This window comes from Mustela nigripes, chromosome 1, assembly GCF_022355385.1.
Source record: "Mustela nigripes isolate SB6536 chromosome 1, MUSNIG.SB6536, whole genome shotgun sequence".
Lineage (NCBI taxonomy): Eukaryota > Metazoa > Chordata > Mammalia > Carnivora > Mustelidae > Mustela > Mustela nigripes.
The window spans coordinates 61,206,026-61,223,899 of NC_081557.1; the positions used below are offsets into that span (position 1 = coordinate 61,206,026).

Consider the following 17,874-nt stretch of genomic DNA (forward strand, 5'->3'; position numbering starts at 1 on the left):
CAGGATGCTGGGATCTGGACCTGAGCCGAAGGCACCTGCTCAACCAACTGAGCCACCCAGGCGTCCCGGCTTTTTTTTTTTTTCATAAGCCTCTGAACATCCTGTAAATTTTCAGTTGTTTTATTGCTAGTATATGGAAGTACAGCTGACTTTTTTAAAAGACTTTATTTATTTTATTTTATTTTTTTAAATTAGATTTTTTTTTTTAAGATTTTATTTATTTATTTGACAGAGAGAGAGAGATCACAAGTAGGCAGAGAGGCAGGCAGAGAGCGAGGGGGAAGCAGGCTCTCTGCCCAGCAGAGAGCCAGATGTGGGGCTCGATTCCAGGACTCTGAGATCATGACCTGAGCTGAAGGCAGAGGTTTAACCCACTGAGCCACCCAGGCGCCCCTAAAAGACTTTATTGTTTGGAGCAGTTCTAGGTTTACAACAAAATTGAGAGGAAGGTACATCGATTTCCCATATACCCCTGTCCCCACACAGATGTAGTCTACCCCATTTCAACATCATTCACCAGAATATATATATTTTTTTCTTTCAAAAACCAAGGATGAACTTACACAGACAAATCATAATCATCATAATCACTTAAGGTCCAGTTTACCTTAGGGTTCATTAGGGTATATTACCTTAGTGTTGTACATTCTTTGGATTTGGATAAATGTTTAATGACCTGTATCTATAGTTATACTTTCATACATTTCACTGCCTTGAAAATCTGCTTATTCTTCTCTGCCATCTTACACTCCCCCTAACCCCCAATCTTGGGAAGCCACTGAATTTTTATTATGTCTCTGATTTTGCCTTTTCCTCAATGTCATGTAGTTGGCATCAGTACAGTATATAGCCTTTTCAGATTGGCTTCTTTCACTTAATAGCTCATTTCTTTGTAGTACTGAACGATACTCCATGGTCTGGATGTACCACAGTTTATTCATTTATCTACTGAGGGACATCTTGGTGCTTTCAATTTTCGTCAGTTATGAATAAAGCTGCTTTAAACATCCATGTGTAGGTTTTTATCTCATTGAAGTTTCCATCTCTTTTCATGAATACCAAAGAACATGATTGCTGGATCTTATGGTAAGAGTGTGTTTAGTTTTGTAAGAGACTGCTAAACTCTCTTCCAAAGTGGCTTTATGTGTTTACATTCCCACCAACAAGGAATGAGTTTCTGTTGCTCCTCATACTCAACAGCATTTCACGTTGTCACACAACTGATTTTTTTTTTTTTTTAAGATTTTATTTATTTATTTGACAGAGAGAAATCACAAGTAGTCGGAGAGGCAGGCAGAGAGAGAGAGAGAGAGGGAAGCAGGCTCCCTGCTGAGCAGAGAGCCCGATGCGGGACTCAATCCCAGGACCCTGAGATCACGACTTGAGCCGAAGGCAGCGGCTTAACCCACTGAGCCACCCAGGTGCCCACACAACTGATTTTTGTACATTGACTTTGTATCCTGAAAGGGGAAGGAAAGGGTAACATTATTCTAGTGCTGCCCAGGATTTTCTGTATAGATGATACCTTTGAAAAAGAGTTTTTATTTCTTTCCTTCCAATTTTGACACCTTTTATTTCTTTTTATTGCCTTGCTGCATTGCCCAGGCCTTTGCGTACCATGTTAAATACAGGCAGTAAAGAGTGCAGCGAGACAAGAGAAAGAAATAAAAGGTAAAACAGTTGTTCTCTCTTCTGTTTTATGAGTGTTTAAGATTGGTGAATTGGCTCTTATAAATATAAAATACCCTTTATCTTTAGTAATGCTACTCTCTTGAAGTCTATTTTGTCTAAAATTTATATAACTTTTCTGGCTTTCTCATGGTTAGTGTTCACATGCTTTATTTTTTTCTACATTTTTTACTTTTTGACATACATCTGTGTGGCCCTTGTAAAGAGTATATAGTTAGATGCTGTTTTTTGAAAACCTGGGTGATTCAGTCATTAAGCATCTGTCTTCGGGTCAGGTCATGATCCCAGGGCCATGGGATTGAGCCCTGCATAGGGCTCCCTGCTCTACAAACAGCCTGCTTCTCCCTCTCCCACTCCTCCTGCTTGTATTCCCCCTCTCTTGCTGTTTCTGTCAAATAATAATAAATAAAATCTTTTAAAAAATGAGATGCTTAGTCTATTAATATTTAATGTTATAGATACACTAGGTTTAAATTTTTACCTTGCTCTTTGGAGTTTTTAGATTGGATATAGCCTTTTCAGATTGGCTTCTGAATCTGGAGGTTTTTTGGCCCTTTTTCTTAAAGATTTTTTTTTTAATTATTTATCTGACAGAGATCACAAGTAGGCAGAGAGGCAAGCAGAGAGAGAGGAGGAAGCAGGCTCCCTGCAGAGCAGAGAGCCCGATGCGGGGCTCGATCCCAGGACCCTGGGATCATGACCTGAGCCGAAGGCAGAGGCTTAACCCACTGAGCCACCCAGGTGCCCCCCCCCCTTTTTTTTTTAAAGATTTTGTTTATTTATTTATTTGACAGAGATCATAAGTAGGCAGAGAGGCAGACAGAGAGAGAGGAGGAAGCAGGCTCCCCGCTGAGCAGAGAGCCCGATGTGGGGCTTGATCCCAGGACCCTGGGATCATGACCCGAGCCAAGGCAGAGGCTTTAATCCGCTGAGTCACCCAGGCGCCCCCCCCCCCTTTTTTAAGATTTTATTTACTTGGGCAGAGATTGCGGGGAAGGAAGGGGCAGAGGGAGAGAATATCCAAGAAGACTCCTGCTGAGTTGGGCTCGATCCCTCAACCCATGAGATCAGGACCTGAGCCCAAGTCAGATGCTTAAATGAGTGAGCCACTCAGGTGCCCCTTGGTGGTTTATTTTGAATTAAAGATATTTATCTCCCATTTTTATCATCTTCATACCACAGTTCAACATTGCAACTTTTTTTTTTTTTTTAAGATAGATTTATTTATTTGTCAGAGAGAGAAAACAGGAACAGGGTGGAGTGGCAGGCAGAGGGAGAAGTAGGCTCCCTCTGAGCAGGGAGCCTGATGTGGAATTCAGTCCCAGGACCCCGGGATCAGGACCTGAGCCGAATGCAGGTGCTTAACCAACTGAGCCACCCAGGCATCCCCAGCATTGCATTGTGAGTCAGATCTGAATAATTGGAAACCCAAAGGTCTATTGTAAATAGTCTGTACATTTACCCCAGAATTCAGAATTTTCACATTTTTCAGAGTTGAATAGCAGAGGCAAATAGGATTATTTACTCACCTTTCTTGGACTTAATCTGGTTGAGAAAAGTATTTCATGATTAAGTCCAGGTTACACTGGGAAGTTTTTCCTTTTTTTTTTTTTTTCTTTTCCCTCCAGATTTAAAAAAAATTCTAGTTAGTTAGCATATAATGTAATATTGGAAAATTTTTCAGTAGGCTTCATCTTTAATTTTCTCAGTGTAGTCTTTTGAGAGGTAGGCTGTTTTAATTTTTTTTTTAAAGATTTTATTTATTTATTTGACAGAGAGAAATCACAAGTAGACAGAGAGGCAGGCAGAGAGAGGGAAGCAGGCTCCCTGCCGAGCAGAGAGCCCGATGCGGGACTCGATCCCAGGACTCTGAGATCATGACCTGAGCCACCCAGGCGCCCCTAATTTTTATGTTTTTGATGTTTTAATTTTTATGTTTTTGATGTGTGTCCAGTTCATTGGAAATCCCATTTTCCACATATACTAAAGTATTTCTTTCTAGTTCTGTATTAATGTTGTCAGATTTTACAGTGCTTTTTAGAATTTTTTCTTAAATTGTTTTCCTTGAATTCTGAAAGTGTAGTCTTTTTTTTTTTTTTTTAAGATTTTATTTATTTATTTGACAGAGATCACAAGTAGGCAGAGAGGCAGGCAGAGAGAGGAGGAAGCAGACTCCTTGCTGAGCAGAGAGCCCGAAGTGGGGCTCAATCCCAGGACTCCGAGTTCATGGCCTGAGCAGAAGGCAGCGGCTTAACCCGCTGAGCCACCCAGGCACCCCCTGAAAGCGTAGTCTTTAATAGGATCCTTAAATTGTAAGATGACTAAGAAAACTCAGCATTCACATAATATGTGCTTGTGTCCATTTATAATGATTTAAACATCTGTTAAAACCTGTAACAAGTGTGAATAATGAGATGCCATGTAATGTTAACTTTAAGAAGTTTTGGTTCACAGTATTTAGGGAACATGAGTACAGTGTTTAAATAAAGGTTTAAAATTTTGATTCCAAATTTAGAAGGTGAAAGCAGTTTTTCTTACCAAAAATATGTAACTGAAAGAACTTGCATTCATATTTATGCACAGTTATATACATATGTCTGTCAAAAGTAAATACTTGTGGAGTTCATATCTATTTGAAGAGTTTGTTTAGTCACATCCACGTACTCTCATACACACAGAGTTCAACTTAAAACCTTCCTTTTCTCTGTAGGTTAACTATTTGTAAAGTGTTTCACGAAACAATGAGGAAATGGTTCAATGCCTCAGTCAGGGAGAGTTCCAGTGACATCTGCAGTGGAGAATTATATGGAGAATGGGAAACAGAAGAGGCCAAGATTGGAAGAGCAGGTGGGGGAGTAGGACATTAGGTCAGATATAATAAAAACTTACATGGAACTTGACAAGTATTTTTTATTGTGTTTGTAGCACTTTAACATGTGATTGTACTTAATAGAAGAAAAAGAAATAGTTGTTCAAATCCCCTGTGGTCTAAAGAAGAGAGATCATATATTTATATGAATAAATAGAGTACTGAATGTAGTAGAACTTCATAGAATACTCTTGTTAGGGAAAAAGGTAATTCAGTGTTTCAGGTCTTCAGAGTAAATTGGGCACCTTATGGTAGGGTTTTATCTTCTTTTTTTCCTTCTCCTCCTTTCTTTCTTTTCTTTCCTCTTTTTTTCCTTACCCTGGCCCTACTTTGAGGTATTGTTAGTTTGGAATGAAATTCTAGAAGTATCCCTATTCAAATATTAAAAAATGCTCTTTAAAACAACTTTTTTGGGAAGTAATTTTATTTACTTACTTAGAAATAATTTTAAAAATTAGAGAAAAATGACAAGAATAGTATGAAGAGGGACGCCTGCGTGGCTCAGTTGGTTAAGCAGCTGCCTTCGGCTCAGGTCATGATCCCAGCGTCCTGGGATCGAGTCCCACATCGGGCTCCTTGCTCAGCAGGGAGCCTGCTTCTCCCTCTGCCTCTGCCTGCCATTCTGTCTGCCTGTGCTTGCTCTCTCCCCCTCTCTCTCTCTGATAAATAAAAAAAAAAAAAAAAAAAAAAAAGAATAGTATGAAGAATTCTTAAATTCTCCCACATTCATCAGTTTTGCTAGTTTATTTATTATTCTCCGAGATCTATATATGAGCGTGTGTGTGTATTTTTTCCTGAAACCTTGAGAATAAGTTGTAGACATTATGCTCCATGACTCCTAACTACATCAGAATATGTCTCCTTATACAAAGATATTCTCGTATATAATCATAGTATCATTATCAAATTCAGCAAACTTAGTATTAATATAATACTCTTGTCTAATATACAATATACATTAAAATGTTGCCAATTTTTTTAAATAATGCCATTAGTAACAGGCATTATTCCCTCCATCTAGGATTGTGTTAGGATTGTGCATTATGTTTAATTGTCTTTAGTCTTTAAATCTGGCATAGTTCCTTAGCCTTTCTTTGTTATGACAGTGACATTAAAAATAACCATATAAAAAGGCTTAGCAGCCAAGAAGAATTTTTAAGAAACGTTAAAAATAGAGTTTCTTATAAATCATCATTTGAATTTCTTCTGTATACTTCTGCTCTTTTCTTTTTGGGCTTGCAGCCATATTTTAATGTCATCACTTCGGCTTTCTGTGCACATGACATATATAGTCTCCTCTAATTTCATGTAACTCAGTTGCCAGGAAGAATTTTTTACTCTAGTTTTTGTTTTAAAATTGGGTTGAGCTTGTCAAGGGAATTAGGAAGGACAAGAGTTCAAGATGCTACTCAGCCTATTCAAAGATTTTTTTTTTTTTTTTAATTTATTTGTCTCAGAGAGAGAGCGTGTGAACACAGGCAGACAGAATGGCAGGCAGAGGGAGAAGCAGACTCCCCGCCGAGCAAGGAGCCAGATGTGGGACTCAATCCCAGGACGCTGGGATCATGACCTGAGCTGAAGGCAGCTGCTTAACCAACTGAGCCACCCAGGCGTCCCTACTCAGCCTATTCAAATGAAAATAGGGCTAGTGAGCCAGAGTGGGAGGGAACCATCTACTTCTGACATTTCTTGGCTTGCTTTCTTGAGTGGCTTATTGTGAAGTAAGTGATGCATAAAAATCAGTGAAGAGTTCATATCATGGAATTTGGTATAAACAGGTAGGATAATGAACTAGAATGAGCTTCAGCTTTAGAGCTTGATAGACTCATTTTGAATATCAGTTACTAGCTATGTAGTCTTTTTTTTTTTTTTAAGCTATGTAGTCTTTTTTTTTTTTTTTAAAGATTTTATTTATTTATTTGACAGAGAGAGATCACAAGTAGGCAGAGAGGCAGGCAGAGAGAGAGAGGAGGAAGCAGGCTCCCTGCTGAGCAGAGAGCCTGATGCGGGACTCGATCCCAGGACCCTGAGATCATGACCTGAGCCGAAGGCAGCGGCTTAACCCACTGAGCCACCCAGGCGCCCCTAAGCTATGTAGTCTTGATTAAGTTATTTCACCTTGGGATTTCAGGTAAAACGGATTTCGTACCTATAGTGTTTTTTGCAGCCTGGCATATAGTTTGTACTCAAGGATAGTATGTTTTTGTAAAATCATAGAAAGATCTAGGAAAGATATTATGAAGAAAATGAAATCTACTCAGAAAGTTTAACTGTTACTTTTCCCATTAGAATGTAAGCTCCTTGAGAGTAGGGACTGTTTGTATCTTTTACTGTGTGTTCTTTAGAATGTATAGAGCACAGTGATGGACTCAGATACTTGGGAAATATTGCTTGATTAAATACATTTTAGACATTCAAATTCAAGACATATTGTAATGTCAGATACATTAGCAGCTTTATCTGGTTTAAAATATTTATTGTTGATAAACCTTTGGTAGTTACATTGCTCTTGAACTATGCATGAGTGAAAAATGTAATTTCAGGCTTGTCATGCTATCAATAGAAATGAAGTAAAGAGGTTTTAGAAATATATATTTGAGGGGGCGCCTGGGTGGCTCAGTGGGTTAAGCCGCTGCCTTCGGCTCAGGTCATGATCTCAGGGTCCTGGGATCGAGTCCCACATCGGGCTCTCTGCTCAGCGGGGAGCCTGCTTCCTCCTCTCTCTCTCTGCCTGCCTCTCTGCCTAATTGTGATCTCTCTCTGTCAAATAAATAAAAATAAAATCTTTTAAAAAAAAAAAGAAATATATATTTGATTTCTACTTTAATACCAAGAAGCCTTTTATGCAGGCATAGTTAAGCAGGCATAGTTAAGCTTTTTAACATATGTCATGTTCAAATGCCACTTTATAGTGAATTACTTATTTTTGTCATAGTGTTTTCTTTACTCATCTCTGTTGCCATGCACACATACAATATCTTTACCAGTGGATTTCCTTTTAGTTTTTTAGTTTTATTCTGTTGTAGAAGTCTTCTAAAAAATAGAGACCACATTTGCTTGTATATTTTTTAAAAAGTCATTCTATCTTGGAATCACTGTATGAATCTGCCGGACCATCTTACAAATCTAAGATGCATTTGATGATACTGGCAATCTTGTTTTTCCTATATTGTGAAACATTTTGCTTTTTCATCCAAGGAATTATTTCATCATTACTCATCAATTGCTCTCAACCATGCAAAAAAAAAGAAAAAAAAAAGTTTGAAATAATAAGAAAACGGAAGAGTAATGGAATTACTTAGAGCAGAGATTGGCACACTTAAAAAAAAATATTTGAGAAAGCGTGAGCAAGAGAGCAAGAGCTGGGTGGAGGGGAGTTTGAAGGGGAAGGGTCAAAGAGAGGGAGAAGCACACTCCCTTGAAGAGTAATCAAAAAGACTTTCCTTTATCTCAGTAGAGTTGACAATCTGGGAGTATTTGTCAAAAATATTCACCTGCAAAAATACCGGTCATTGCTGCCTGACGCACTGACAACGAATGAGGCAAAAATAGGCTGACTACAAAGCTTGGGAGGAAAGGCTGGGAATAAAATACTTTGTGCTTTTTTTTTTTTTTAAGGTTATTTATTTATTTGAGGGGGGAGAGAGAGTACATAAGCAGAGGGGAGGGGCAGAGGGAGAAGCAGACCCATCACTGAGCAGGGATCCCAATGTAGGACTTGATCCCAGGACCCTGAGATCATGACCCAAGCTGAAGGCAGATGTCTAACCAACTGAGCCACCCAGGTACCCTGAAATAAGATACTTTGGGGAATAAGGGCTTTGAGTTCTTGTACCTGGAAATTTTTGGAAGCCTCAAAGACCGTATACAGTTAGGGCTATGCACACGCTCAGGAAAGAACTAAAAAGGTTCTAAGTTTTCACTTCTGGCTAACTTTGGGGCTATACATAAGCAGGAAGTGAAGGCTAACGCAGAGTTGAAAAACTACCTGGCTAGTATTAAAGGGATGTCCCAAACATAGAACCCATCTATAAAGACTGGGAGAATTTTTGGGTTCCACGCTTTTAAGGAAATATCTTTTTAATCACCACCTGACCACTAAGTCAATAGAAATGTCACTCACTTGTTGCACATGACAAAAAATACAGACTTCGCAGTATTGGTTTAGAAGTTATTAAGGAAACAACAAATATTAACAATAAACCCTGAGGGGGGGAGTCTGATTTCTAGACTTGCTGAATTATAATATACAGCATCCTGTTTTTAACAAAAAGAAAGTATGCAAAGAAATAAGAATATATGGCCCTTTCAGAGAAGAAATGAACAGAATCTGTCCCTAGGAAACATATAAGATTGGATTTACTGAGAGTTAAAGGAAACCAGGAGAATAACATGCCATCAAATAGAAAATATTAATAGAGAAGTTATAAAAAGGAACTAAACAGAAGTGATAGAGCCGAAAAGTACAGCATATGTGATATCATAAGTGATAGAGCTTAAAAGTACAGCAAATGGAGTTCACTACAGGATCTCAATAGATTTGAGTAGGCTGATGAAAGAATCCATGAACTTGAAGAATGTGAACCTTTCAACTTGAAAAGCTGAAAGAAAAAGAAGAAAAATGAACAATCTCTGAGACACCGTCAAGTATACCAACATATGCACATAAGCAGTCCCAGCAGGAAGAGAGAGATAGGGTGGAAAGAGTACTTGAAGAAATAGTGCCCTAAAGCTTTCTGAATTTGATGAGAAACATTATACACTTAAGAATTTAAGTAAACTCCACGTAGGATAAGCTCCATACCAAAACATATCATAAAGAGAAAATGGCAAAAGAAGCAACTCATCAAGTGACAAGATTCTTAGTAAGATTAACAGCTGGTTTCCATTAACAGTGGTGTCGAAAAACAGTGGGGACATTCAACGCTGAATGAAAAACTGACAAGAATTCTCCTTTGGAAGTATCCATCAGAAATGAAGAAGGGTTTCTGAGTGGCTCAGTCATTTAAATGTCTGATTCTTGATTTTGGCTCAGGTCATGATCTCAGGGTCATGAGATCCAGCCCTGCATTGAGCTCCATGTTAGCTCGGAGTCTGCTTGAGATTCTCTTTCCCTCTCTGCCCCTCCTGCCACATGTGCGTGTGTGCTCTCAAATAAAATCTTTAAAAAAAAATGAAGACATTCTCAGATAAACTGTTAAAATCATTACTCCAAGACTAAGCCTATAAGAGAGACTAAAGACAGCCTTTCAGACTGAAAAGAGGGGGTATGAGACAGTATTTGAATTCCCATGAAGGCAAAAGGAACACAGGTAAAGGTAACTAGTTTATCATAAAAATCAGTATTGTACATTTTGTTTATAACTCTTTCCTTCCCTATTTGATGTAAAAAACAATTTTGTGAAATGGAAACTGTGGGGTGCCTGGGTGGCTCAGTTGGTTAAGTGTCTGCCTTTGGCTCAAGTCATGATGCCAGGATCCTGGGATCAAGCCCGGCATTGGGCTCCCTGCTTGCTCAGTGGGGAGTCTGCTTCTCCCTCTGCCTCTCCCTCCATTCCTGCTCTCTCACTCGCGCTCACTGGCTCTGCTCTATCTCAAAATCTTAAAAATGGAAACTGTAAAACTATGTTTATGGGCATGCTGTGTATAAAGAAATAATTTATGACAACACATAGAGAAATTACATAGCAAAGTTTTTATCTACTACTGATACTGAGTTGGCATTAATCCAAATTAGGTTGTTATAATTAAGAAATTTATACTAATCCCTACTGTAGCCATTAAGGGGAAAACAAGAAATACATAGTAAAAGAAATGGTATAAAATGGTACATTAGCAAGTGTCTATTTAACACAAAACTAGATTCTCCAATTAAAAGGCAGAAATTTGCAGAATGGATAAAAAAACATAATCCAGCTATTGATTGAGACACAAAATAGTTGAAAGTAAAGGATGGAAAAAGATACATACAAATAGTAACTAAAAGAGCTTGAGTGGGTGGACTAAAGTCAGACTAAATAGATGTATGACAAAAATTATTATGCACAATAAAGACATATAATGATAAAAGGGTCAATCTATCAGAAAGTTAATAACAGTTATAAACTTGTTTGCACCTACCAACAGAACCTCAAAATACATGAAGCAAAACTTGGCAGAATTGAAGGGAGAAAATAGTTGAACAATATTTGTTGGAAACTTCAATTCCCTACTTTAAGTAATGGATAGAATGACTGGACAGAAGGTCATCAAGGAAATAGAAGACTTGAGGGGCACCTGGTGGCTCAGTTAAGTGTCTGCCTTTGGCTCAGGTGATCCTGGGTCCTGGGATTGAGCTTTGCATAGGTCTCCCTGCCTGACAGGGAGCCTGCTTTTCCCTCTTTCACTAACCCTGCTTGTGTTCCCTCTCTTGCTCTGTCTCTCTCTTTCAAATAAATAAACACAATCTTTAAAAAAAAAACAACAACAAAACACAATCTTTAAAAAAAAGAAGACTTGAACGCTATAAACCATGCACACCTAACAGACTTACATAGAACTTTCTACCCAACAATAGCAGAACACATTCTTCTCAAATGCACGTGGAGCATTTTCTTGGATAGACCATATGTTAGGTTACTGTAAAACAAGTCTCCGTGTATTTAAAGACTGAAATCATACAAAGTGTGTTCTCTAACCACAATGATAGAAATAACAAATCTGGAAAACTCATAAATATATGGAAATATAAAATATAATAAAATAATTTAAAAATACTAAAATTATTTTAAACTAGTCCTATTTAGTGACAGGTGTGTGTGTATTTTTAAATCACAGAAGAATAAATAGTAAGTTTTTATTCATGTGCTTGAAAATTTAAGGAGAGTTTTGATATTTGTAAGGAGAATTCTCGTTATTAGGAATATGTGTTGCTCCAGGTTTTTGTTCTTCTTTATTTGGTTAAACATTTTATAGTCCTATGAAAACAGCAGATAACCAAAATCTATTGTATGATTTTTTTTTTTCCTTCAGACTAACTTTTCTGATTGTCTTATGTAGATTAAAGAAATTGGCCTCTATTTTCCCCATAGAAATTAGATGGCATTTACAGGCTCAGGTGTATACTTAATGACATACTGATTTTTATTTTATTTTATTTTTTTAAGGATTTATTCATTTGACAGAGATCACAGGCAGAGAGGCTGGCAGAGAGAGGAAGGGAAGCAGGCTCCCTGATGAGCAGAGAGCCCAATGCGGAGCTCAGTCCCAGGACCCTGGGATCATGACCTGAGCTGAAGGCAGAGGCTTTAACCCACTGAGCCACCCAGGCGCCCCCACACTGATTTTTAAAGGGAAAAAGTTACTAAGTATTTTCAGTTATAAGCTTTTTTATTGCCTGTTTGATCACATCAGGTGTTATATGGGGTGATTCATGACATTTAGTAAAATATGACATGTCATTTGTCAGTAATAGTAGTAATTTAAGATCTTTCTTTAGTGGAATAATGAGAAAATGCTAAAACTAGTTTTAAAAAATCTTTAAAAATATCCTTTCTTTGGAGTTAGCTTTGAGAATTTTTAAATGTAATTAATGCGTATTTATTTTTCTTATTCTGTTACTTTCTGTTTCTACCTACATTAATTGTAATATGTTTTTGAAAAGTAACAGTTGTTTTTTTTGGTGGGGAAAATTTTAGTTTTCTTACTCTTTGCTAATGTGATAAAAACTAGCCTTTTACATTTTTTTGAAAAGAGACAAATGTTCATATAATCATTTTTTAGTGAATGTAGATCAGAGGTTTTCCACATACTTACAAAGGAATTTTTATAGCTACAAGTTAAATTTGAAATTTGTGGTACATGTTAATTTTTTTCAGGAGAAGGAAGCCAACACCCTTTTGGAGCCATGAATATTGTCCGGACTCCATCTGTTGCTCAGATTGGAATTTCAGTGGAATTATTGGACAGTTTGGCTCAGCAGACTCCAGTAGGCAATGCTGCTGTATCCTCAGTTGACTCATTCACTCAGGTAATGTAGTACACATTATCTTCCAAAAAAATTTTTAAACTAAATTCTACATATTCTTTTAAAGATTTTTATTTAAGAGAGAGCACGAGCAGGGGGAAGGGGCAGGAAGCAGGTTCCCCCTGATCAGGGAGCTTGATAGAGGACTAATCTCAGGACCCTGGAATCATGACCTGAGTTGAAGGTAAATACCTTACCAGCTGAGCCACCCAGGTGCCCTCCAAGTCTGTACTTTAAAAACTAACCTGGTGATTGAAAACATGTAAAAATGAAGGTAAACATGTATGGTGTAAGTTATTGGCTTCCATGGATAATTTAAGTTTGCCTGCTTTCTTCTATAGGTATTTTAAAATTTGTAAATGCTTTGATGAGACTTGTTTTTATTTTTTTTTTATTTTTTTTTTTTTTTAAGATTTTATTTATTTATTTGACAGAGAGAAATCACAAGTAGTCGGAGAGGCAGGCAGAGAGAGAGAGGGAAGCAGGCTCCCTGCTGAGCAGAGAGCCCGATGTGGGACTCGATCCCAGGACCCTGAGATCATGACCTGAGCCGAAGGCAGCGGCTTTAACCCACTGAGCCACCCAGGTGTCCCGAGACTTGTTTTTATACTGGTGAAATAGTTCAAAGTGATTTTAAAATGGGATTAAATATTAGCTTTTTCTTATTCCCTCCCAGTTAGTATGCTAGGCTGTGGGTATACAGTTGTGAACCAGATAAGCAAAATCCTTGTCTTCATGGAGCTTAAAGTGACATAATTCCATGATGGTTGACTTTTAACCTCTTTAAGGCAAAGGCCTGAACGGGAGAATAATGGAGGTAGAGGTGTAGCTAATGCAGAATCTCGAAGGTAGAAATCTGAAGAGTAATATGAAGGTCTTTGTGATTGGAATAGAGTGAGCAAGGGTGAGAGATGGGAGATAATTGGGGAGGGGGCTGCAGGATAAAATCATATGGTACCTCATTGGCTTTTATAAGGATTCTGATTAATTTTTTTTTAAATTTTTTAAAAAATTTTTTATTTGACAGAGATCACAAGTAGGCAGAGAGGCAGGCAGAGAGAGAGGAGGAAGCAGGCTCCCTGCTGAGCAGAGAGCCTGATTCGGGCCTCAATCCCAAGACCCTGAGATCATGACCTGAGCCGAAGGCAGAGGCTTTAACCCACTGAGCCACCCAGGTGCCCCTGATTAATTTTTTTAAAAGATTTTATTTATTTACGAGAGAAAGAGAGAGAGTGAGAGCGCATGTGCACATGAAAGCAGGAGGAGGGGCAAAGGGAGAGAGACAAGCAGCCTTCCCATGAAGCAGGGAGCCAAATGCCGGGCTCGATCCCAGGACTCTAGGATCATGACCTGAGCCGAAGGCAGACATTTAACTGACTGAGCTACCCAGGGTCCCCTATAAGAACTTTGACTCAAATTCTCTCTGGAAGAGAAGAAGTAAGTTTTGAGCAGAAGAGTAATAGGATCTAACTTATATTTCTAAAGGATCACTTTCGCATTTTGGGTAGACACTGTTGTGGGAAGGAAGAAGTCAGTTAGGCTCTTGTGAACATTAGATGACAGATGATAATGACTTGAACCAGGGAAGTTTGGGGAGGTGGAAGTGAAGGTAATTAAAAGTACTGGCATACCTCGTTTTATTGCGCTTCACTTTATTGCGCGTTGCTGGTATAGTGTTTTTTACATACTGAAGGTTTGTGGCAACCCTGCATGGAGCAAATCTGTTGGTGCTGTTTTTCCAGCAGCATTTGCCCACTTTGTATCTCTTTGTCATGTTTTGGTAATTCTTGGAACATTTCAAACTCTTTCATTGTTATTTGTAACGGTGATCTGTGACCAGTGATATTTAGTACTATTGAAATTGTTTTGGGGCACCACAAACTGCCCATATAAGATGAAGAACTTAATCGATAAGTGTATTTTCTGACTGCTCCACCTACCAACTGTTCTGCGTTTTTCTCCCTCTTCTTGGGCCTCCCTATTTCCTGAGACACAACAATATTGAAATTAGGCCAATTAATTATCCTACAATGGCCTCTAAGGGTTCAAGTAAAAGGAGGAGTCAATCCATGAGGCAAACTTCATTGTTGTCTTATTTTAAGAAATTGCCACAGCCACCCCAACCTTCAGAAACTACCACCCTGATCAGTCAGCAGCCATCAACATCAAGGCAAGACGCTCTACCAGCAAAAAGATTACGACTCGCTGAAAGCTCAGATGATGTTTAGCATTTTTTAGCAAAAAAGTATTTTTTAATGAAGGTATGTACATTTTTAAAGACATAATGCTATTTATACACCTAGTAGACTATAGTATAGTGTAAACAGAATGTTTATGTGCACTAGGAAGCCAAAAAATTCATTTGACTCACTTTATTGCAGTGGTCTGGAACTGAACTGCAATATGTCCGAGGTATGCCTGTAATTGATTTCTGGAACTAATGTGAAGATGGAGCCAGTAGTGTTTCATGATGTGGATCACATGAAAGGTCTGAGATTAAAGAGAGACATCAATTATAGCCCAAGGATATTGGCTTGAGGAATTTGAACACAGGAATATTATGAAAAGAGCAAGTATGGGCTGGGAGTGGAATCAGTGGAGTTGGATTTTGGTTGTACTATAATTGGGATACCTGTTAGATATCCTGCTGGAGATGACAAGTGTAGAGTTCAAGAGAGAGTTCTGGGATATGGATAAAAATGTGGGAGTCATCAGTGTAACGATAATATCCAAAGTTTTGAAGGGTGTGTGATTACTAGGGAAGTAATTAAATGGAAAAATTGGCTATTGACTGAGCTCTGGGGCCATTTCAAATTGGAGAAGCTGAAGAGATGAAGACAAAAAGAGCAGCCTGAAGTAGAAGGAGACCCAGAAAGTGGTGTTTTGGAAGCCAAGCAAAGACTGGTTTTTAAGAAGCAAGAAGCCTCAATACTATCACACTGCTAATGAGTTAAAACAGTGGGACAGGATTTTTTTGTTTTTACTTTTTTGTTGTTGTTTGTTTTTACTGTTTTTAATGGGAGATATTACACCATGTTTGATGAGAATGAAGCATTAAAGCTGATGTTACAGGAGAGTGGAGAGAGTTGCTGAACTCCTTGAATAGAAATGAGAGCACATTAGATTGAATAATGCATAGTATTCATAGGAATGGCTATATGAATACAGATGCAGGAGGATTGTTAAATGTGATGAGAACTTGTGCATGTTTTCTCTTGATACCTTCACTTTGCTCAGTGAAACAGGAAACAAGGTCTTTAGCTAAGATTGAGGGGAAAGAAGTTTTGGAAATTTGAAGAAAAGGATTATTAACCAAGTCCTCTAGGAGAGGAAGAGGGTGAATGGACTAGGGAACCCCTTACGAGTTTGCTGGGCAGCATACTCTTGAGGGTTGTGGCCATGAATTTAAAGTCAGACTTCTCAAATGATTTCTTGAGAACAGGCTGAGTTAAGAATGACAGAGTCTGGGTCTTAATTCTTTTTTCTCCCCCGTAATTAAAAAAATAAACTGCTGTGCTGAAAAAGCAAGTTGTAATCAGGAGTTAGTAGTATCCCATATAGACTGTATTAGAAAAATGTCTGAAAAATGCATACCAAAGTGATGTTATCTCTGGAAATGGGCAAGGAGACTTTTTATTCTATATATATGTAAGTTATTTGAGCTTTTATTTTTTTTTAAGATTTTATTTATTTATTTGACAAAGAGAAATTACAAGTACACTGAGAGGCAGGCAGAGAGAGAGAGAGAGAGAGAAGGAAGCAGGCTCCCTGCTGAGCAGAGAGCCCGATGCGGGACTCGATCCCAGGACCCTGAGATCATGACCTGAGCCGAAGGCAGCGGCTTAACCCACTGAGCCACCCAGGCGCCCCGTTATTTGAGCTTTTAAAATCATACATATTTTTATTAAACATTTTATTATGAAATATTTTACATATGTAGGAAAGTACATTCCTCCAGTATTTATTGTATGCCTACTGCATGCCAGGAGTTTTCTAAGCATGAACAAATACAAATAGCTAGACAAAATAATAGCTATCCTCGTAGAGCTCTCTTTATAATGCAATATATATGAAGACTTCTGAGTGTCTTCTACCTAGGTTTAATTGATATTTTCCAAATTTGCTACTAATAAAAAAAAAGTATTTCTGATACAGCTTGCTGGCATGTTTCTCTTCTTCTAGTTCTTCCCCAGTTAGCTACTCTTGGAACCAAATTATCTTTGGCATCCTGTATTAGTACTTTAAAAGGAACATTCATTAAGTATCCACAAAATATGTATGGCATTATTAGAAACATGTTTCTAATACATTCTCTTAAAAATTAGTTACTCTTGTTACTTCCATGTAGTTTTTATTAATAGTACATGAACATGGCTTAAAACATAGATGGTTTTACATGCAGAACAGTTGTCCTATTAATACTTCTTATATTCTGCTCTTACTCTGTTCCTCAAAAGCAGTCACTTTCAGCCTCTCCCACTTTTTTTACTTTACCTGTTTCTTCTTGTTTTTACTTCCATGTGTCAGAAGTAACTTGCTTAATCTCTTTTTAACCAGTTGATTTGCTATAGGTGTTTTCCACCGACTTCCCCATACCTAATGTGATTCAGTGCTCTTACTCCTCTGCTTTCCAGCATTCAGAGTTGTCTTTTCTCCCTACCTTTTATTTTAAAGATCTTATTTTTTTTTAATTAATTTATTTATTTTAGAGAGAGAAGGATAGGGAGGGAGAGGGAAAAGAGAGACAGAATCTCAAGCAGACCTAGGGCAGAGCCTGATAGGGAGCTCAGTGCCATGATCCCAAGGTCACAACCTGAGCTGAAACTGAGACTCAGACACCTGACTGTGCTACCTGAGGTGCCCCTAAAAGGTTGTATTTTTAAGTAATCTCTACACCCATTGTGATGCTTGAGCTCACAATCTGGAGTTGCATGTTCTACCAACTGAGCCAGCCAGATGTCCCCACACCTTTTTATTATAGATTTTCACTAAATTAATATTTAGAGTTTTCAGTATTATGATCAGGTAAATATTTTTCAGAACTGAGCCAGGTGTACTATGGTTACATTTCCTTTCTAGAATGACTTTTTATTTTCCTTGGTTAATAAATGCTTCATTTTTTTTCCTTTGTGTCAGTTGCTATATCCACATCTCATTTATGCCCAAACTCTGCCAAGTATAAATTCCTGTTCAGTATATTTTTAACCAACTTTTTTTTTTTTTAATAAAGATTTTATTTATTTATTTGTCGGAGAGAGAGCGAGCGAGAGCGAGCATAGGCAGACAGAGTGGAAGGCAGAGTCAGAGGGAG

The 17,874-nt window shown here is 38.0% G+C and overlaps 1 protein-coding gene across 4 annotated transcripts in view; it reads left to right on the forward strand.

Annotated features, from left to right (window-relative positions):
* HIKESHI (heat shock protein nuclear import factor hikeshi) overlaps window positions 1-17,874 on the forward strand; it is a 42,679-nt gene that overhangs the window by 20,909 nt on the left and 3,896 nt on the right. For 2 of the 4 annotated variants that reach the window (XM_059412326.1, XM_059412336.1), the window contains exon 3: window positions 12,415-12,566. In XM_059412326.1, coding sequence (XP_059268309.1) covers window positions 12,415-12,566 — 152 coding nt within the window. Of the gene's footprint in view, window positions 1-12,414; window positions 12,567-14,665; window positions 14,825-14,944; window positions 15,052-17,874 lie in introns of all 4 variants that reach the window. The other 2 variants (XM_059412332.1, XM_059412341.1) reach the window with 2 other exon arrangements.